At 43.1% G+C, this 23,058-nt stretch overlaps 1 protein-coding gene across 6 annotated transcripts in view; it reads left to right on the top strand.

The window, feature by feature from the left end:
- The first annotated feature begins 13,398 nt into the window (after window positions 1-13,398).
- The window catches only part of SHC3 (SHC adaptor protein 3), a 238,300-nt gene continuing 228,640 nt past the window's right edge, over window positions 13,399-23,058 (top strand). For all 6 annotated transcript variants that reach the window (XM_045833887.1, XM_045833886.1, XM_045833888.1 and 3 more), the window contains exon 1: window positions 13,399-14,151. In XM_045833887.1, the coding sequence (XP_045689843.1) occupies window positions 13,696-14,151 (456 nt within the window). In that variant the 5' untranslated portion in view covers window positions 13,399-13,695. The remainder of the gene's footprint in view (window positions 14,152-23,058) is intronic.

Here is a 23,058-nt window from a genome sequence, read left to right as displayed (position 1 = left end):
TATTTTATTTTTCTTTTTGCTATTTCAAATGGGATTTTTTTCTTGATTCCTGCTTCTGCTGTTTCATTGTTGGTGTACAGAAATGCCTTTGATTTCTGGATATTGACTTTGTATCCCACTGTTTTGCCAAATTCATTGATTAGGTCAAGCAGTTTTTTTGTGGAATCTATAGGATTTTCTATGTACACTATCATGTGATCTGCATACAATGACAGTTTTGTTTCCTCCTTTCTGATTTGGATGCCTTTTATTTCCTTTTTTTGTCTGATTTCTGTTGCTAAAACTTCCAGTACTAATTGAATAGAAGTGGTGAAAGTGCACAGTTTTGTTTGTTCCTGTTCTTAGTGGAAAAGATTTTAATTTTTTTCCCATTGAGTATGATGTTGACTGTAGGTCTCTCATATATGGCCTTTATTATGTTGAGGAATGCACCCTCTATTTCCACTTTGCTGAGTGTTTTTATCATAAATGGGTGCTGTACCTTATCAAATGCTTTTTCTGCATCTATTGATATGATCATGTGATTTTTGCCTTTGCTTTTGTTTATGTGATGTATTACATTTACTGATTTCCAATTATTGAACCATCCTTGCATCCCTGGAATGAATCCCACTTGGTCATGGTGTATGATCTTTTTAATGTATTGTTGGATGCAGTTTGCCAGTATTTTGTTGAGGATTTTAGCGTCAATGTTCATCAGCGATATTGTCCTGAAATTTTCTTTCTCTGTTGTGCCTTTATCTGGTTTTGGGATTAGGATGATGTTGGCCTCATAAAAAAAGATTGGGAGTCTCCTATCTTTTTAGATTTTTTGGAATAGTCTGTGAAGGATAGGGGTTAACTCTTCCTTAAATGCTTTGTAGAATTCTCCTGTGAAACCATCTGGTCCAGGGCTTTTGTGTGTTGGGAGTTTTTCAATTACTGCTTCAATTTCTTTTGCTGTTATTGGTGTGTCCAGGCTTTCTGCTGCTTCTTCATTGAGTTTTGGGAGATTATGTTTTTCTAGAAATTTGTCCATTTCACCTACGGTTTCAAATTTCTTGGCATACAGTTCTCTGTAGTAATTTCTTACAATCCTTTGTATTTCTGCGGTATCAGTTGTAATCTCTCCTCTTTCATTTCTGATTGTGTTTATTTGGGTCTTCTCTCTTTTTTACTTGATTTGTCCGCTTAAAGGCTTGTTGATTTTGTTTATCTTTTCAAAGAACCAGCTCTTGGATTCATTGATCCTTAGAATTGTGCTTTTAGTCTTTATGTCATTTAATTCTGCTCTGATCTTGGTTATTTCCTTCCTTCTGCTTGCTCTGGGTTGTCTTTGTTGTTGTTCCTCGAGTTCTTGTAGATGTAGGGCTAGGTTGTTTCTTTGAAATGTTTCTAACTTTTTTAGGTTGGCCTGTATTGCTATGAACTTCCCTCTCAGGACTGCCTTGGCTGTGTCCCATAATTTTGGGTTGCTGTGAGTTCGTTTTCATTTGTTTCCAGAAACCTTTCGATTTCTTCCCTAATTTCATTCTTGACCCATTCATTGTTTAATAGCATGCTATTTAATCTCTATGATTTTGAGTGTTTGGGTTTTTTCCTTGGGGTTGGTTTCTAGCTTCAGTCTCTTGTGGTCCGAGAAAATGCTTGGTATGATTTCAATTTTCTTGACATTGTTGAGGCATTGTTTTGTGTCCTATCATGTGGTCTATCTTTGAAAATGTTCAGCGTACATTTGAAAAGAATGTGTATTTAGCTTCTTTGAGATGGAGGACCCTGTATATATCAGTTAAGTCCATTTCATATAGGGTATTGTTCAATGCCACTATATCTTTGTTGATATTTTGTTTGGAAGATCTGTCGATTTTTTATAGTGGGGTGTTAAAATTCTCTAATTGTGTTGCTATCCATATCTTTCTTGAAGTCCTCTAAGATTTTCTTTATGTATTTGGGTCTTCCTATGTTGGGTGCATATATATTTACAATATTTATGTCTTCTTGATGGATTCTTCTCTTGAGTATTATGAAGTGCCCTTCTGGGTCTCTCTTTATGGACCTTTTTTGGAAGTCTATTTTGTCTGATATGAGTATTGCTACCCTGGCTTTTTTTTCCCTGTCCATTTGCTTGGAAGATTTGTTTCCAGCTCTTCACTGTCAGCCTGTGCAGGTCTTTTATCCTGAGGTGGGTCTCTTGTAGGCAGCATATGTGTGGGTCATTTTTTCTTATCCATTCAGCTATTCTATGTCTTTTGATTGGCATATTTAATCCATTTACATTTAGGTTATTATTGATAGGTGCTTATTCATTGTCTTTTATATACTTGTGTTCCTCTCTCTCTCTCTCTTTTCCTTCCCTTCCTTAAAGCAGTCCCTTTAGAATCTCTTGCAGAGCTGGTTTGGTGGAGGTGTATTATTTTAGACTTCTTTTATCTGGGAAGCTTCTTATTTGGCCTTCTATGTTGATTGAGAGCCTTGCTGAGTAAAGTAGCCTTGGTTGCAGACCTCTCATTCTCATTACTTGGAATATTTCTTGGCATTCTCTTCTGGCTCGGAGTGTTTTTATTGAGAAGTCAGCTGTTAGCCTTATTGGCTCCCTTGTATGTTACTTCCTGTTTTTCCCTTGCTGCCTTTAATATTCTCTCTTTGTCTTGGAATTTTGCCATTTTAATTATGATGTGTCTTGAAGTGGGCCTCTTTGGGTTCCTCTTGATTGGGACTCTCTGTGTTTCCTGGATTTGTGTGACTTTTTCTCTCATCAAATTAGGGAAGTTTTCCATCATTACTTTTTCAAATAGGTGTTCTATCCCTTGCTCTTTTTCTTTTCCTTCTGGTATCCCTATTATACGGATATTATTACGTTTCATATTGTCTTGCATTTCTCTTAATCCCTCTTCATTCTTTGTGAGCTTCTTTTCCTTTTCTTGCTCTTTCTGGGTGTTCTTTTTTACTTTGTCCTGAATTCGCTAATCCGGTCTTCTGCTTCATCAATCCTGCTTTTCATTCCTTCTACTGTGTTCTTCAGTTCAGAAATTGTATTCTTCATTTCCTCTTGGCCCTTGTTGATAGTTTCTATTTCCTTTTTCATGTTGATATAGTTTGCAGTAAAATTGTTGTAGCTTCCCTGTAGTTTCTTGTAGCTCATTGTGAGTTCATTGAGTTTCCTGATAATCATTGTTTGGAACTCCATATCTGATAGTTGAATTGCCTCTATTTCATTTAGCATTTTTTCTGAGAGTTCCTCCTTTCGTTTCATTTGGGGATTGTTTCTTTGTCTTCCCATTGTTTGTGAGACTCTTCTTGTTAGCCTCTGTTTCTTAAATTGATCTGTTCTTGTTCCCTGTGATTATGGTGTGAACTTCTATGGTAGAATACCTGTGAGATTTAGTGGTGCAGTCTCCCTTGTGTATCCTGGTGTTCACAGTTTCCCCCTGCTCTTTTTCTGTGATCAGTTGGAGGAGTAAAGCAAAATGGTTTAAGACAGCAAGACAGTATTCTATGATATTTAAAATAGCAGGCAATAGAGAAGAGATGGGATATCCTTTCACTACTTACAGTGTTAACCGTGATCTTCCACCCCACTAGCCACGTTTTAAAAAAGATGAAAAGAAGATAAGACTCTTATTGGGGACGAAAGGATTGTTAGTTGAACCTAGAAAGCTGTGAGGCTGTGGGAGGTCAGATTCTGAGGTAGGGTGGGAATGAAGATTAGTAAATAGGAGTAGTGTGTAAAAGAATAGAGACAACCCCCACAGTAATATAATTCAGAAAATTGCTAAGTGGGCTGAGATCAGGGAGGGGTGTCGAGTAGTATTTACACTTGTATGAACTAGGTCTTATTTACAGTAATATTAAAACAACAATTGTGTGGCAGAATCTATGAGATCTAGATAACAAGAATAAGGAGTATAGAACCTTGAGAGGTGTAGTAATGGAATGCAAATGAAGATAGTAAATTATCAACACACTGTGACTGAGATATCAGGGGGAACCTATCAAATGACAGTATAACCAGCCAAGCAAAGAAGATTATACAGAAAGAAAAAGAATACCAAAATAATATTAAAATAAAAAATCTCAGAAAAGTGAGAAAAAGATAATACAAATTTGCAGTAACTTAGAAGCTCAGAAAAAAAAAGGGAAAAAAAGCAGAAGATGGAATGCAGGAGAGATAAATTTGGAGTAGAAGGAATAATAGTAGGATGAAAGGAAGAGAAACATAAGGAATTGAGAGATATAAAAATAATAAGAATTAAAAAATAAAAAGTCACTTAAAAAACAAGATAAAATCCAGCAATCAACCAACAACAGCCAAAAAAAAAGCAAAACAACAACAACAACAAACAAACAAACAAACCCCAAAACACCTCTTGTTGGTTTCTAACTGGCCAGACCAGTTTTTCTGGTCTTGCTGGCTTCAGCAGGCTGAGGGGCATTTTGAATGCTTATCACTCTTCCTAGTCAAAACTCAGTCTCTCTGGTACTGACTGAGCACCAGCAGGGCGCTCTCCCCAGAGCCAACCCGATGTCCCTGTGGAGGACACTGGGCGCTCCTGAGCATGCTCTCCTGAGCTCACTGCTGCGATCTCCAGGGCTCTGGGGCCCTGCAGAGCTCTTGTGTCTTTTTCTGGGTTCAGGGTGCAAGCTCCAGGGATCGCAAGGATAGGCGCCCTTCCCCCAAATTCCACAGCAGCGTGCTCTAGGTTCTCGGGAAGCAGGCGTGTCTTTTCTGGATTCATGGTGCAAGCTCCGGGGATTGTTAAGGGGCGTACACTTCCACCAGTTTCCCCGCTGTGAGCTCCAGGAACCCCTGAAGCTTGGTGTTCCTTCCAGGTTCTCAGTGTGAGAGTCGGGAATCCGGAAGGGGCAAGCGCTTCCCTGAGCTCACCACCGCAGGCCCCAGAAACCCGTGAACTCCCCGCGCTCTTTCCTTGTTCAGGGCTGCGAGGTCTGGGTTTTCCACAGATCCACACTCCCACTGGGTTGGGGGTGTGGGCACACGTCCAGGCCGCCCCTGGTCGCACAAGGTGGGGGCACTCACGCCTCCCAGGGCTATGCATGGTGCCTGCAGCCCCTGCGAGACTGTCTCCCCGTCCAACTCCCCTCTCTGTGTCTTCAAGCGACAAGGTCTCTCCTAGTGTTGCTCAACCCCCATTGTCCTGTGCAGTGCGGGAGCAGTGACTCCGCTCTCCCGGGTGCCCTGAGGCGGATCTGGCAGCACTGGGCCTGAAGGCTGCAACCCCCCTGGTTCCCACACTGATCCCTGGGTCCCTGTTGTCCTGAAGCAGTTTCCTTACCGTCTGGTTTTTCAATGTCCACTGTAATTTTTGATGTCTTGTTTTCATAAATGTTTCGGTAACCTAGGCCCCTTGCTGTGTTTCTCCGCTAATCCTCGAGTTTCTCTCCCCGCACTTATTTCATCTTAATTCCAGCCTTGGAGTCACATTCAATTGGAAAGGCTTCTAACTGCAGACTTTAATGTCTTAAGTCCAACTCTTTTAGAGAAAACTCAGTGTACACACCCCATTTTTGGAACTGGCAATAATTCTCTCTTTTGCTAGATATCTCCCTCCTAACTCACCTCATCTCACCCTAAATAGTCTTGCTGACTTTATTTAGTATCTTGTATGAGGAACAAATGATTTTAAGGCCTAGCCTGTAATATCACTGGGAGAATCAGAATTGAAATAGTTTTACACAAGATGATGCCTTAGTTTCTAGTTATTATGAAAGACAATTTCCAAACATTTTTTTGGCATAATATACATACCATAAAATCTACCCACTTAATAATTTAATAGTTTTCAGTGTATACCTTTTTTAATTCAATGCTTTTTAGTAAATTTACAGGATTGTACAACCATCCAGTTTGAAAATATTCCCATCAGCCCCAAAAGTTTCCTTGAGCCCATTTACAGTTCATCCTTTTCCCCCACCACTTCCTCCAGCCTCAGCCCCAGGTATCCACCTGTATGTTCTCTATCTCAGTAGATTTGCCTAAGGGAATTATATTTTGGAAATATTATATTTTGACTTCATAGAATATTAGTCAGCCACAAAACATATTTGTGGATATTATATTATAAAATGAAATGTCTCTAAAAATATATCCTTTAGAGGAAAAATGGGGAACACAAAATTGTTTCTACATAAAAGTAGACATGCATACGGTCAAGGAATTGACAGGAATGCAGAATTCACTATATTTTTCTAAATGAATGAATTCTTCAGGAAATACAATTTTATACATTTTAATTGGACAACTATTTCAATTAATAGTTAATTAATTCCTTAGAGTGCAAATCCTTGTGGTTGTCTCATTTTTTCTGAGGTTTGTCCCCTGGGAATTCTCTTATTGAAAGGAGAACTGTTTTCCAAGTACTATTTGCTTTCCAGATTGTCTGTTGTCAGTGTGGATTAAAGTCTTTCCTTCTTTTCTCCATCTTCCCCACTGAGGCCAAAGAGCCAATTCCTGACCCAGAGGTCACTTTGTCCCCTTTACTCGTATGTGTGTATAATCAGTGATGCTCATGCTGAGTCTGTCCTCTGTTAGCCATGGCAATGGTGTCAAGTGGCAGTAGGAATTGTGTTATCAGTAGTAGGGCTAGAATCAGGATACCTTTTAGTGTGATTGTTTTTGTGGAGTGCTGGAGTCAGGCCAGCTGTGGTGTGAATCCTTGCTCTGCCATTTGAGGTTGGGTCACCTTGGAAAGTCACTAAACCTCTGCCATCCCAGTGTGCTGATTGGTAAAGTGGCATAATTATAGTACCTGCAGGGTAGGGTCCTGAAGATTGGATTGACCAACATGAAGGGATCAGAGCCCTGCAGAGGACATAGAATGAGTGGGTCTCACCTATCTCTCATGTGGACATTCAGAGCTGAGTTGCCTGAATAGAATTACAATAGCTGAGTCTTAGAAACACAGCACCTGTGGAGAGGCGCCTGGGCCGAGGAAGCTTTTTTGGGGGCTGGCCGGGTCTCCAGGTTTGCCTCTTGAGTGTAGGAGCCTCAATCACAATCAACAGGAGCTGTCCCTGGTTCTGAACCAGTGGGCCCATGCATAGTTTTTAGTCCCCAGGTTTCCCACCATTGGGTGTCCTGTTACAGTATATTCTCATACCACAAACATTTCTACATTCAAGAAGTGGGTGATAAATATCTGAGGGCTTCTATAGAGAGAATGTCTGCCACCTTGGTCTGGGGACCCTCCCCCAGGTCTGGTGCCCTCCATTGCCCCCATGGTTAGCTCTTTGTGTGGCTCACATTTCTTCCCTTCCCAGCATTCTGTGCTCTCATTCTCTCTTCTTCCATGCCCACACATCCTACCCCTTCACACATTGTCCTGTGAAATGAACTCCCTTCTCCTGCCAACCTCCTCCCAGGATGACCCCAATCTCACCCCAACCCTCTGGTGAGGTTGCTCCTCCTCCCCATCTATGCTTCTGTGGTACCATCAGGGACCTTCTGCTCCCTCGACATCCCTCAAGTGTCCATCCCCAAGGATTCAGGCCACCATTTCCCTAGGACCTCAAGACCATGGTGTCTTTTTTGATCCTCCTTTAGGGGCCACTTCCATCTCTGTCTTTCGTCTACCCACAGCCCATCACCCACTCCTGTTTTCCTGCCTTCTCTTCTTCCTCTCTCTCCTGCTTGCAGCCTTGAATGAGCCTAACAATTTATTTTCTTCTAGATCATATGTAGACAGATGAACACTCTTAGAGAGAATCATACCTCTGCCTTCAGAGACACCAGAAGTCATGGTGGGTTCATAATGTTGTGGAGTGGTGCTCTTCCTCTTCCTCACTTGTCAGCAGTATCTTTTGTTCCCCTCAGTGGTCATTCTAAATGTACACTTTCAGCTCCAATTCCTTACTTCAATAGGCCACTCTCACTCTTTAAGTACAGCCTTGCCTCTTATTTTACAGAAAAAGTTAGGTTAACATTCAAACCAGGCATAAAAATATTTTGGTTTTTTACCATGTCCACAAACAGATGTATCTGCAGACACACTCACTGTATCTGCTGTGGTCCAACCCCTCCTTCACCATACCCAGCCTGCCCCCTTGCTCTCCATCACCAGGCTCCTGGACCTCTGGCTTCCTAGGTTTGGACAATGGGAGACACCAATAGGATATCAAGGAGTAGGGAGAGAGAGAGAATGGGATATTTTTTCCTTGCTCCCTCTTCATCATTGTTTCCACCTTGGCTACTTCTGGTAGCCTCCCCTCCAAAATTCCAGCTGGAATTCCATTGGCTGAAGAAATTCAATTGTCGCTCTTTTCCTTCAGCCCTAAATGTGGGATTTAATGGTTCTTAGAAATGCTTGGTGGGCCATCATCCTTTGGACTTCCTTAATGCCATCTCATTAAGTCCTCTTCCTTGGAACCACCTGTTTTCTACTCAACCCCAAAGGATCTGGTCCCTCATTCCCCTCTCTTCTCACCATTGCTCTGGAGAAGTAGCTCCACCGATACTTGACCCTCACTTCCTCCTTCCTGAATCTCCATTTCTCCCATTCTGTTCTATGCACTTACTCTAAACACAGCCCTAACTCTTCCATCACCTGTGTTATACTCTGCTGTACTTCCATCTCTTGCCTTCTGTCTTCCCTTTTGTCTCATTCAGTCTTTTGTGCCCAGTGATGGGTAATCACCACATCCAACAGTGATTCTCACCATGCACTTACTCAAGCTCTCTGAATCAGGTGAGGCTGTAAGTCAGATGGCCTGGCCAGCTTCTAATACAGGGTGGTCCTGGCATGTTTTGTAACCCTTCTGATCCTCAGTTTCTTCCTTTTCAGAATAGGATGTAAACTCTATCTCATAGGTCTTAAAATCTAAAGGAGTTGACATTGGTTGGCACATAGGGATGCTCAAAGAAAGTAGTTACAATTGCCACTGCTCCTCTTGTTAACCATCACTGATTTTCTCCTGAACCCAATATTTGTGGCTGTCCAACACTCATAGGCTGAAACTTCACCTCATTTGGAGATGGGTCTTTGGGAATTGAGTAGGTCATGAAGGTAGAATCAGTGCCTTACAAAAGAGATATCAGGACTTCCTTGCCCTTCTGCAATGTGAGAACACAGGTTGAAGACAATGTCTGTGAACCAGGAAGTGGGTTCATACTAGACCCCAATCTGCTGGAACATTGATCATGATTTTCCAGCCTCCAGAACTGTGAGAAATAAATGTTTGCTTTTAAAGCTGCCTCAGTCTGTGATGTTTCTGTTATGGCAGCACAAACAGAACAGAAACACAGCACCCATCAGATGAGGTTTCCATATGTATTCTATCATACTGACCATTTTTTCTCAGCTTCCACCTGGAAAGTTCGGTGTTTCCACAAATTCCTTCTTATTGATCTTCCTTTTTAAGTTTGCATTAGTCACTGAAGAGCTCAACTTCATCTGCATGCCAACAATCTTCAAGTTTCAACCTGTAGTTCTGACTCCTCTTCAGCACCAACATCTCCATGAAAGCACCCAGGACTCACAGGCATTCAAAACCCACTCTTCACCCTCCCTCAGGCTGCCTGTATTTTTCATCCTAACAAATGAAATTCACTCAGCCGCACTGTCCAAGTCAGAAACATGGCCTTCGCTCTTCATTTCCCAAGAGATGAAGAGTGTCCTGCCCAGATTCCACAGCAGGCCACCTGCACCACTGCCAGGGTACAGTGTGCTGGTGGTCTCCACTGTCCACTCCTTTAGGGGCTCAGGCAGAGACCACTTGGCTGGAGGCCCTGATCCTGGGACAGCTGAGCAAGTGAGGAGTGGAATGAGGGAGCAAGGGGGTCTATAGGCCCAAGGGGTTACAGGGGACTCCCCACCAGGCTGGGGCATGTGTAGCTTCATATAGCCCCATTTCTTTTTATGTCCCACCCTGTGGCCTCCTCCAACCTTCCATGGAGAATGGTTCTTAAAAAAACATCTTGCACACTAAACTCTATCTCAGCTCTGTCTCTAGACAAGCCAGCCTTCCCACTTTCCCTCACCCATCCTTGTCATCAGATCATTTTACCATCTCACTGTATCTTGAACCCATCCCCTCCTTTCCATTCCTCTGCTCTTGCCTTCTTTCAAGATCTCATCATTTTTTACTTGTACTGTTAACCACTACCCCCTGAATTCCCCACAGCTGTCCCATATCACCATCAAGATATTCAGCCTAAAATGCAAACCTGACAGCATCACATTCTCAAGCCCCTGCAGGTCTTCCTGTGCATCTCAACGGAGTTAGGCATCATTCTTGGACTTTTCCTGGCCAGTCTTTTAGTGGCTTGGCCTCACAACATTTCCTCTAAACCAACAATCTATGAGAGATTTGGGGAAACACTGAGCCTTGAGCGATTCCCAACATAGCATCTCCTCCTGAGGTTCCCCCTCCTTGGCCTGGAAGATACTAGCAATTCCTCAAAACTCTGCTGAAGTCACCGCTGACATCTTCAGGCTAAGCTCAGCACTCTCACCTCTGGATAGTTTTTGTATTGCAATACACATTAAAACATTCACATAGCATTGTAATGCCAATTTTAGATTTTCTGCTTGTCTTGCTAGAATGAAACCTTCTAGGAGGAAAAGCACCTTCCCCAGGACTCAGCTCATGGCTCATCCACAGGCATGCTCTAGAAGCAGGAAAAGGCCAGGTGGGGGGGATTCTCCAGAAGTATGTAGCCCTACCTACCCCTGAACTTTATCTCCTGTGACCCATGTTGTACCTCTGACCTAGAGCACTGGGAGGTAATACGTTTGTGTCATTTTAAACACTGACTTTGTGGTTAAGATAGTGATAGAAAACCAATACACTTTTAAATTAATAGATTTAAAAAGAAAAACTGCAGTAGTCTGGAAAGCCCACTGTAAATGGCCTAGGCTTCCTGGCTTTCTTGATCTCAAGGCTGACTTTATAATGGTTTCCTTTTTTCTGTTTTCTTTGTGTTGCCAGACTATGAAAATGTCACTATCATCCATCTCTGCATTGTCACAGGCTGATAAACCAGATACTCGGGCTTTAGGGATAGTGTCTAAAATAAGCACGACTGTCCTGGGAGAGGGGTGTGGGCCCCTGGGCTGGGTTGTCAGCTACTATTTTGGTGTTGAGCTGCCTTTGGGGTTTCTTTCTGCTTTTCTTCAATGCTGCAAATTGCTGATACCATCTTCTTGATAAGAGAAGTTTCACTGAACTATATTGTACTATTAATCATCTGATTTGATTATATATCTTCTTACATGTAGTAAATTTATATTGCTATTTATATTTAAAAATGGCCAATTATTTCCATTTGCCTCATTCCAATAAAATAAATCTCCTGTTGGTTAAAGGGTTAATGATGTAGCTTTGGATTTTTTTTCTTCTTGGAGACTCAGACGTGCAGGCATGTTCTATATTCCTTTCACAAAAAGAATCCAGGGCGAGGTGCCTAGGTTTTGAATGTGCCTTCACTGTACATTCATAATGAATGCTGAACCAAATGATATATTCATGGTTGCTCTCTGATGGAAATGAATGGTTGAATGAAAGTCTGGGGGCACAATTCACTTCTAGGAGGGCAGTCCTGTTCACACCCGTGTCTGACCCGTGATTTTTTATTTTCGTCGAAAAGCTAGTTTTTTCTCTCTTCAAATCGCAGTCCCTTTCTCCCTGCATCTTTGTAATCAGACTGGCTTTCTTCTTTTTCTTCTTCTTCACCCTCCTCACCCCACGGCTGTTGGATGAAAGATCCCGCCTTTGATTGAAATGGAACCTTCCACTATTGAGCAAGCCTTTGTTGAATGAGTCATCGCTGCGGCTGCTCATTGGCTGTGGCCACTGGAACCAGGGGATTGCCTGGCGCTGGCTGCAAGGCCCTGTTTCATTCACAGAAACGCTGGCTGCTTCGCTAGCCCTTTCATTCACACAAACAGCATTTCATTCATATTTTGCTGTTTTTGTCTGAAGATCCCAGTTTGGAAATGTTAGGGCATTTTCACTTTAGATTTCAGGCTTTGATAGCCATCCCAATCATCTACGGAGTGTGCACTTGCTGTTGCTATGCAAGCGAGGGGAAGGGAAAAGATGAGAGCAGGGAGGCTGCCCTCCTGGGCCTGCGCCTTGGGCTGGTAGCGGCTGTTCCCCTGTGATCTTGCATCCAGCAGCTGGCCCTCTCTGAGTGACACTGATTACAGCTGCTCCACACACCTCTTCAAGGCTTGGTGCCTCATGTGTCACATGTCTAGTCGTGGGTGTCAGAAGACTCAGGGTGACCTAATAATGAGTTAGAGGTAAATTCATTTGCTTGCACGGAGGTAGCTGGAAACTTGGACAGAGAGCAAGTTTTTGTGTAGGCCAGCTATCTCAGTGCATGATGAAGACGGTAGATAGCCCATGGTGACAAAGGTCGTGGGTCTGGGCCTTTCAGACCTTCTGAGGGCCGCCAATGCCCTGTTCTGGAAGGAAGGAGTTCTCTGGCAGCCCGTTTGACTCCTGAAAAGAAAGCATTTTTTTTTCCTGCGGATTTGATGTGTAATGAGAGCAGCTGCATTCCCCCCACCCTCTTCACTGTAGGTCTGCAAGAAGTAACTGAAGGGACATTGACAGGTTTTTGTAACGTTTCTTAGGCATTTTTTCAGAGCTTGAACACATTCAGTTGGAATAAAGCTTCAAGCACAGCCCCTGTTTTGGAATGGATTTCTGGATCCTGTTGCCATTCTTCTTTCTTTTTTGGAAGTAGGTTTTCAACTTACCCCTGGCTAAGAAAGACTGCTGTAAATTATCAGGGGGAGACCCTAACTGGCTCTGTGCAGAAATCCACATATAGGGTTTGTTTGGGGTTTTTTTGAGAAACTGCATTGCCACAAAGACACTTGTCATGGCTGCTTTGTTGATTCGAAAAAAAAAAAAAAAAGAAAAACCTAGGAAACTGGTATTTTATGTTCACCTGGGAGTGAATATTCCCTCCTCCTCCCCTCCTCCTCTCCTCCTTTCTTTCTTTTTTCTTTCCTTCTTTTCTTCTTTTTTTTTTTCTATTTAACAATCCCTCTTTGCTTTCCAAATCAGAATTCATGAGGATCCATTGGAGGTCTTATTTTTAAAAAGCCTTCGTCACATTTTAATGCATTGTTGTCAGATACTTACAGGCTCACACAGATGGGCTGAGGAGGAAGAGAAAACCCTAGCATAGAATAATGGGTTTCAGAAAGTTCCTCTGATCATCTGAAGAAATTGGATTTCTCTGGCGCAGGAGGTGAAAAAGCAAAGGTTGGGAGGAAATATCTGGGAAGGCAGAAAAAAAAAGAAATTTGAGAATTGATTGGCTCTAGTGTGCTGTTAGTGGGTGTATGGTGTATGTGGTTTTGTACCCCCCCTTTTTGCTACAGGAAGTGATTTGCAGCGCTCACCGAGCCTTTGTTGAGAAGGGTCTCCTCTCAGAGTGAGTCATGCTTTTGCTGTGAGCAGCCCTAAGCAGCGGCTGGGCGCTCAGCAGAGGTAACTATGACTTTTGCTAAGCAAGCCTGCCGTCCTCGGCAGCCGCTTCCGCGGCCCCGACTGCGCGGCCACAGCAGCTCCGGGTGTTAGCGGTGGGAGACTGGCACCCCCGCCCGCTCCCCCAGCCTGGTGGCCGCTGTCTGGGCCGCTGAATCTGCCCCGGGGACCCCGGCTCGCCTGCTATGCACAGCATCCTGTTCCCGCGCCCTCACCTGCAGCTCCCGGGTGGATGCGGCGAGCCCACGGAGGGGCATGCTTCCACGCACCAAGTACAACCGCTTCAGGAATGACTCGGTGACATCGGTTGATGACCTTCTGCACAACCTGTCCGTGAACCGCGGCGGCAAGGTCTCCGCGGCGCGCGCAGCCCCTGCGGCGGCCCCTTACCTGGTGTCCGGAGACACGCTGCGCAAGGCTCCCGACGATGGCTCGGGCAGCCTGGGTCACCTGCTCCACAAGGTGTCCCACCTAAAACTCTCCAGCTCGGGTCTCCGCGGCCTGTCCGTGGCCAAGGAGCGGGCAGGCACACGGCTCTCCGGCAGCTGCAGCGCACCCAGCCTGGCCGCCCAGGACAGCAGTGCGCCCCCCGGTCCCGGTGCACCGGCCATGCGCGCTGCCAGGAAGGGCCGGCTGGGTGAGGAGCAACCATCCCGCACAGGCCCCGCCAGCGACCAGGTGCTGGGGGCCGGGGTCACCTACGTTGTCAAGGTGGGTGCGACCCCAGGCAGCGGGGTGGGGAAGCTTGGGTGCAGGCTCGCCTGCTATGGGTGGGTCGCTCTACAGGCCAGGAGGTGCGCTCCCCTTTGCAGCCACCTCGCCTGGCAGCGGGGATAGGGCACCACAAAGGCGACCTTTGCGAATCTGTTGAGAGAAGGTTTAAAAACGGTGATCTCACTCTGTCCTGGTTTCCTTTGGCCCCATTTCTTTGGCATGTCTTCGCCGCCTTGCTTTGGCATGTGTTTGGCCAGTGCCTGTCTGGCATTGGCCCCTATACCTGCCAACTGTGCATCAGGCCTACCTAGGACACAGTGAACATACTTGCAAGAACTGGACAGCCCCTGTGATGCAAAATGCAGGTGGTGCCACTACTTCTGCTGTGTTTGCCCCAGACAGCAGGGTGGGTGGTTTCATTTCCCCACAGCAAGAATTTCCAGCTCCTGGTCGTCGCAGGACACATGCTATCTTGTTTTATGTAAGACAGACTGTACTTTCTTAGGAAGCAAGGTTTTCTCCTCCCCCTCCCCCATTTTAAAAATTATTGTTCAAGTACAGTTGTCCCCATTTCCCCCCCACCTATCATCCCCTCCAGCCATCCCCACTTCCCACCCTTGATCCTACCCCCCTTTGGTTTTGTGCATGTTTTCTTTATATATGTTCCTGAAAACCCTTCTTTGGTGTCTGCCTTTCATTCCATACCTAAAGGTTTTGATTTACAGCAGCAGGAGGAGAATTTGGGACAGGCCCTCCACCCTCAGTCTCCTAGTTAAACAAATGAAGAGGGCTGAGCTGGTGGCATCTGGAGTCTCTTTCCAGAGAAAGGGGATTTTTCTTCCAACACAAAGAATTATAAAATTATGCCTGATGTGCTCTATAAAATTCCTCCCTTATGCAAATATTTTGTGATATTTAAGTAACATATACCGAGAACCACTAAGGGCCCTGCTCCATTCTTCTGTCCTGCCTTCAGGAACCAGGAGGCTATCATGGTGTTGGCAGGGCAGATCTCCTCCAGACCAGGGAGATGGGTTAGAGATGCATTATTTCAGTCTGGTCACTCCAAGGCATGACTTTTTATTTAAAAAGAAATGAGACACAAATCTATTGTCAATTGAGAAAACTGCAGGACACCTGCTCTGTACATACTGACTATAGACCCAGTTGAAAAATTCACCAGATCACATCCTCAGGTAAAATGTTCTACCTTGGTAATTTTGGAACCAAAATAATAAAAGAAACAGTTCTTGTGGATTATCTTTAACTATCTAAAAAGTACAGACAAAAGAATGTGATCATCAGTGTTAAAAATGGGGCTCAAAGCCTGCTTTTTAATTTATCTTTGTCTTATCTTGTAATTTGATTAATATAGTTTACAGAAGTGATGTAGATCAGCACAAAATAGGTACATCTAGTTAAAATTGTTATAAAATGAAATTAATATTCTTCTTTAAAATATATAACCAAGAGCCAAAAACAAACAAGCAAACAAACAAACAAACAAAGCCAAACAAAAAACCCTGACAACTTTGAGGTTAAGCAGTGGTACCAGAATACATCACGTCTAGTGTGTTAGTATAATTGCTATCTCAAAAAAAAAGACTATTTAAAATAGATAAATCAACTTGGTGAAGCTTTCAATACCTGCCATGATAAACTAAGAGGGTAGTTTTCAAATGGATGGAAACTTCTTAAACTTTTGCCTTTAAAGTTTTCATTAAAAAAAAATCATTCAGCTTGGCTGAAGTGCTTTGCTATTGCTTTATGAAGACTGAAGGCAGACATCCAGTTCTAAAGGTCAGTTGTGGCTGAGTAATAATGAATCACTGAAACACAGATTTTAGTGATTGGACCCTGCTGGTCCATTGTTGGTGTAAGGTTGTTACGTGCCAGCAGCAGCTACTTAAATAGTCGAAAAGCTGGGTCTGCATAGAGCCTTCTGTGGCTTAGGGTCACTTTGTTGTGACTCATTTAAAAGATTGCAGTGACCTGTGGTGCGTAGCTTGGCTAGATTGTGCCCTGTGCAGTCACCTGGTCCCTCAGTGATGAACAGTGAAGTCATGTGAATGTAAGCTCAGGTTGCCCTGGAGAAGTTTGAAATTATACAGTGAAGACCAGATGCTAAAGGACAAATTCTCATGCACGTGTTTGATTTACATGATCATGTGGCCCTCTGTTGGTGTACATTTCCACATTGCCCATGTTGAGTTTAAAACCATGAACATATTTTCTTGAATAATCACAAAACTGAAAAGTCTTAATTTGGTCCTTTTGCTGATTTGTAAATAGTTTTTGTAAAGGGCCATCTTTTAATATCACTGTACATCAGTTGTAAAATCTAAATGCTTAAGGTTAGGGAAAGAGCTTATTATTATTATTCTCTTTGATTTAAATTTATTTTTAAGTTAAGGAAACCACCAAATGGTTTTCAGTTTTCTGGAAAATGCATGTGTTATGTAAGTATAGATTTCACTCCTCATAGAAATATCTGCCTACAGACAATATTAGGATATTAAACAGATTTATTATTCAAAAACATTTCAACTCAATTCAATGACATGAAAATGGAAACTATAATATGGAAGTCTGGTGGGTTTTGATCTTTTAGCAACATCATGCTCTTTTAACAGCAAGTTGTAATTTAAATTAATGAGGGATATACAGTTTTAAAATGGATGCAATTCCTGAGCAGCAGGAGAATTCAAAGTTCAGAGCATGTTTGCTGTCTTTCATGCCATCACTTGAGTCTGTGGCTGATAACAGTGTTAGGTTATGCATATGAAGAAGGCTGGACACACACAGCCTCCAGGTTTGTATTGATGTTGAGGGCCTCATTGTAATACCTCTGTACCCCTTCACCACAACTGACATTTGACTTTTTTTTTTTGGTGACATGGAAGGGAAAGAACAAGAAAATATGTTCTTGGTAGACTTAGAAGGAAAATCCAGCAACAAAGAACAGTGAATATTTCTATTACGATTCCATGTTGGAACTATTTTAAATTTGGAACTGAAAGGCTGATAGAAGTATTGACCATGCTGCTGCCCACCTTCAAATCTATTGCCTGAGAATCCAAGCTAGCTAGGACCCTAAGGGCTTGTGGGGGCTGTTGCTGGTCTTTGGCAGGTTTCTTTCTTTTCTTTTTCCCTCTTTATCGAATTTATTGGGTGGCACTGGTTAAGAAAATTATACAGATTTCAGGTGCACAATTTTTTCTGTGTGGTCTTTGGCATGTTTCAAAGGCAATATTCATTTCCAACACCTCCCCCCTCCCTGCTCACTACACACCACATATGCCACATACAGACCACACAAACACATCCACAGGTCCACAGAGCAAGCAGTTTAGGGAATAGAGATAGATGTGAACAGTTAGGGAGGGGGTGAGTTTTTAAGGATGGCCATAGGCATAGGCAAAAAGCTGTCTAAAGACTGGCATGGTTTGAGGTTCAGCCTTGACACTGCCTCATGGAACAGTGTGGGCTGCATGTGGGTAAGCCATTAGTTCTGGGGGTCCCCAAGAGAAGGGCTCCTCTTTACATCATATTACATTACATCACAGACTCAAGACAAGATAAGAACTGGCCACACTTAAGTCTGACCTGAGTGCCTGTGGCAGGAATCCAGAAGCCCAAGTGAAAAAGCAGTGCCTTCTGGTGCTCACTGTGCACTGTTAACATGTGGTGAGACCGTCAGTTATGCCCAGAAACACTGGTTATGGCACTTCAGATTCACAATCAAAGAACTACTGAATTATTTCCGGGTGTACTGGATTGTTTTTATCTGGGAACAAAGGCCTTGTTTTTATAGAAACTCTTTAAAATTTATTTATTTTTCTTCATTTGTCAATCTGATGATATTTAGGGTGGTATAAATTATTCATTTATTTATAAATGTATAAACTGCACTTACTCGAAAATTTATTCCTAATTGGTATTTTTATAGACACTTGCTTCACTGTCCATAAAAATGTCTTAAGTCTTCTTTTTCTTAGCATACATTCCTTTTGTAATTGCAAGCAGAGGTCATGCTGAACAAAGGTCATCAGCAAAGTTATTTCAAAGTTTTATGGTGGCAGTGATTACATTTTGTTTTAATTTTATACTAAAAAAATATTCCTTGAAGTAGAACTTTGAGTTGATTTTTTTTCTTAAAATTATTGAAAACTCTCATAATATGGATGGCTGACATGTAAATATTATCCAAATGATTTGAAAAACAATTTAAGACATTATTTTGAGATTAATAGACAGAATTGTTAAATTGATCTGGAAAGATCACTCACATACCACACATACACACCATCATACCACATCACACTATATATACACACCACCCATATCATACACACAACACATAAACATATATATATACACATAGCACATACCCAGAACACATATAACACAGATGTATACACATACACACACCACACATGATGCACAACATAAAAACACACCCCACACAAACATATACACGTTCACATACCAAATACACACTGCACACCACATACACATGCACATCATAACACACTACGCATACACACCACACTTCCTACAACCCTACACTCCCCCCTCACACACCACACATACACACCACACACTCAAGTAGACAACTTGTGATGATGGAACAGTGGCTATTTTTTTCTTGTTAGAAAATAGTAAATGCCATAGTACCAGAAACACCTGCTTATGTTATTTATTTATTTCATATTCATGTTTAAGAGAAAATAATTCTAAAAGATAAACTACTGCTGAAACATTAATCCTATAAAGAATAACTTCTTTTTCTTCTCCCCCTCTCTCTTTGAGCACATGTTTTATATATATATATATATGCATATTTATATACATATATATATATATATACACACACACACATATACATATATATATGTGTATATATATATTTTAAAGTCAGGAAGGATGGTCTCATACTTTCTTTTTTTTTAAGATTTCATTTATTTATTTTTTTCTAGAGAGAGGAAAAGAGAGGGAGCAAAAGAGGGAGAGAAACATTGGTTGCCTCTCGCATGCTCCCAACTCACCTGGCACCAGGAATGGAACCGGCAACCTTTTGATTCGCAGGCCAACACTCAATCCACTGAGCCACACCAGCCAGGGCAAGCACATATTATGTTTTTGAGGAAGATATGATAAATATCATTTAAGCAAATCTCTGGTAATGGAAAACCTGGGTAGCAGGCTCCCAGAAAGAGAACCAGTGGCTGCTGTTCTTGTGAGTTTCAATGCCTGTGTGTTCAACTCAGTCCCCAGCAGTGCTGTGAGAATGTGGGGCAACATCTGTGGTCTCTCCTTCAGAGATGATGACATTGGGCTCTAGGAGACACCTCTGATGGCAGCCCCAGATAATGGGGTGTGAGCCTCCCCTGCTGTCATTTTTCATATCTCACAGGCCTCTTTCTGGCTTACATCAGCCTCTGCTCTTGCTCAGTGTGGCAGGTGGCTGCTTAGTGCATCAGATGTCTTTGGCCCTAGGATTCTGGGCTCAGCTTGGACTTGCTGCTGCTGCACAGCTCGTCCATCTGGCAAGTTTCACCACCCTTCAGTGGTGTCCAGGGTTTCTAGCCATGATTCTGGGCTCTTGCAGCAAACTGTAGGACACCTAGAAATTGAAAGGAGAAGGGAGAGCTCAGGGGTGCAGCAAAACCTCACCTTGTCATTGGGCCCCTGATGCCCTTGGCAGTATTAGAATATGTGAGACCCATAGGGCAAGGCCTCTGAGAAAAATGTTCAGAGTTCATTGTTATCATGCTGCCCATTTTAGATTTGGAGCCATCCTGGAGTGTTAGCTAAATGTCTGTTTCCAAAAGTGAAAGCTCCTCGAGGAGCCTTTCCTTACTTCTCTCTATTGAATAGGAAGAAAAGGAAACAAAGATTTCATTCAAACTCTATCTATCAAATATCATTCAATCTAATTGTTTGGCAGTCTAGATTACAAATGATGTTTAATACTATTGCTTTTTGCTTTGCAAATATTAAACATTGCCACTTGTCCAAAAAGAGACTTTCTGTTAAAAAAAAGTGAAAATCACAACACAGTTCTCATTCTGTTAAGAAAGAACTGGTCCTTAACCTGGTGTTCAGCAGAGATACCACATAACCCAGGCCCCTGATGTTTTCCCACAAAGAGGGAGCAACAGATATTTTCACCTCTTGGGTTAGAGCAATGAAAGCATGACTTTTTAATGTTTGTGTGTGTGTGGAAGAGCTGGCCCTCCTCAATGACAGATCATCCCTCTTGGAGATGGACACATTGCATGCACACTTTGGGACTGTGGGCCATGTCATGTTGAATCCTAAAGAGCCTTTACCTCCTAGAGCTTGACATGTATCCCCCAATTTCCTTTTCCTCTGGTCTCAATTTGGACCCTCTGAGCTTCCCCAGCAGAGAGCTGCTGCTCAGTCTATCACTCCCCACAACTTGCTCAGCAGGAGAGGAGCCTACCCCCAGGTTTCCTGTGGGGAGGGTGTGTGGGCGAACAGGCATTTGTCCCCAACACAGGATTATTTCTATAAGGTGGGAATGGTGAGCAGAACAGCCTTGGGATCCTGGAACCCACATCAGACAGGAACCACTTTCCCAACTCTAACCCCGGACACTGAATGTCTAACTTCCCTTGCTTTGCAGTCCTGCATTCTTGCAATGTCACTCACCCAGTTCTTTAGTAAACCTTACCTTATAAAATGTAAACATTTGTTATGGACATTTTAACACTCCCTTCTGTACCCTTGCTTTCCCCAAATCATGTAGGGCTTGGTGGGGCCTCCTGCCTCAGTGCTCAAACAGAACTCAAGTTTCTGATGAATAGGTTGCAGGTTTGGCTTCACAGTGGTTAAAAATATGGCAGAGCATGTGCAGTGTCATGTGCACTCGAACATCCCTGCATTCAACTTGGTGGTCCCCAGCAGTGCTGTGAGGAGTGGGACAACCTCTGTAATTTCTCCTTCAGAGATGATGAAACTGGGCTCCAGGAGACACCTCTGATGGCAGCCCCAGGTGATGGGGCTAGGAGCCTCTCCTGCTTAGTCTCCGTGAAATCACCCTACCTCCTGGCCCGGGTGGGGCCTCCTCTAACAACAAGACAATTCTTTTAGAAGTGGGTGTTCTCCCAAATCCTATTTTAACATTAGCCTATTAGTCCAGGTTCTCCAAATAAACAGAACCAAGAGAATGTACATCTATATAGAAAGAGATTTGTTGTAAGGAATTGGCTCCCATGATTATGGAGACTGATAAGCCCCAGGGTCTTTAGAGTGGGTCTATAGGCTAGAGACCCAGGAAGAGCCAATATTGAGTCTGAAGGCAGGGAAAAGCCATTATCCCACAATCAGGCAGGAAGAATTTTCTTACTTGGGGGAGAGTCAGTGTTTTTGTTTTATTAAGGTCTTCAACTGATTGGGTGAGGTTCACCTATATTAGGGAGGGCAATCCACTTTACTGTCTGTTGATTTAGTTCATTCAAAACATTCTCCTACAGCCCTGGCTGGTGTGGCTCAGTGGATTGTGTGCCAGGCTGTGAACCAAAGGGTCACTGGTTCGATGCCCCAGTCGGGGCACATCCCTGGATTGTGGGCCAGGTCCCCAGTGGGGAGCATGTGAGAGGCAACCGCACATTGATGTTTCTCTCCCTCTCTCTCTCCCTCCCTGCCCTTCTCGCTAAAAATAAATACATAAAATCTTTTAAAAAAATACCCCAAAACATTCTTATAGAAACACACAGAATCATGTTTGTCAAAAATCTGGGTATCTTGTGGCCCAGCCAAGTTGATACATAAAATGAACCATTACAGTATATACATGCATTTTTGAAGTCTTATCTAGAATCATCACTAGTTTATTCCAAACACTGATGGAAATTCAGAATCCCTGGAATAATGGAGATGAAGGTTAAGAAATTAAGAAATAACTGGCTTCCCCTGGCTGGTGTGGCTCAGTGGATTGAGTGCTGGCCTGCAAGCAAAAGGGTCAATTTCTAGTTCAATTTCCAGTTCGATTTCCAATAAGGGCACGTACCTGGGTTGTGGGCCAGTTCCCCAGTTGGGGCACGTGAGAGGCAGATTGCGTTATCATTCCTGTGGGTGCCAAATGGAGACATGGTTAAAAATTCCTCAAACACTTGTTTAGGGTTTACTTTGGGTGGACTTTAAAAAGGGGCCTAGGGTATGAGACTGATGAACTATGACCCCTGCTCACAAGGAGAGCTGAGAAACAGGTCTTTATGGGACTGGTAGCAAGGGTTTGTGGCTGCGGAGCACATTTGCTCAGAGTGGAGACTCCTGTGCCTCTAGGAATGCAGCTGTCAGACCTAACATTTTTACTGAGGTAGGAGTGAGGTCACTGATGGGAAATTTAGCCATTGTATGTGTTTATGATACAGAATCTTAACCAGGGACAGAGGATCCAGGAGGGAAAACAGCTATTTCTAGATTAGGGTGTATCACCACTAAAAGGGAACAGCCATGAATCTTTTGTTCTATCTGTAAATAATAATATTTTATAGATGCAGTTTTCTCAGTTTAAGATTGCTTTCATAAATTTGTTTTTGAAAAATGCTTTGATGTGTGTTTCTATTTGTCAACCTTGAGCAAATTAGAGAAAAAGAGCAAGTACATATTACCAGAAAATGGAAGTAGGCAGAGCTGGGCCCCTTTCAGGAAGTCACGCTTTGAGTGGAAGATCTGTGGTCAGGTGGGCAAGTGGGTCTGGGCCCTGGGCAAGAGGAGGTGCTGTTGAGCACTTGAGTTTGCCCTGAATTTACATGCCATTGTCCATGTCCATGTAACTGCTGGAAGCTGGGGTGCTGTCCAGGAATGTTGATACTTACCTGTGACTGTCAACTTTGGTTTCCTCTGTTTGTTCCACTTACCTCACCCCTTCAG

The sequence above is a fragment of the Phyllostomus hastatus genome, unplaced genomic scaffold (assembly GCF_019186645.2).
Source record: "Phyllostomus hastatus isolate PE091 unplaced genomic scaffold, TTU_PhHast_1.1 phas_contig_195, whole genome shotgun sequence".
Taxonomy (NCBI): Eukaryota; Metazoa; Chordata; class Mammalia; order Chiroptera; family Phyllostomidae; genus Phyllostomus; species Phyllostomus hastatus.
This window is presented reverse-complemented; position numbering and strand designations above follow the sequence as displayed.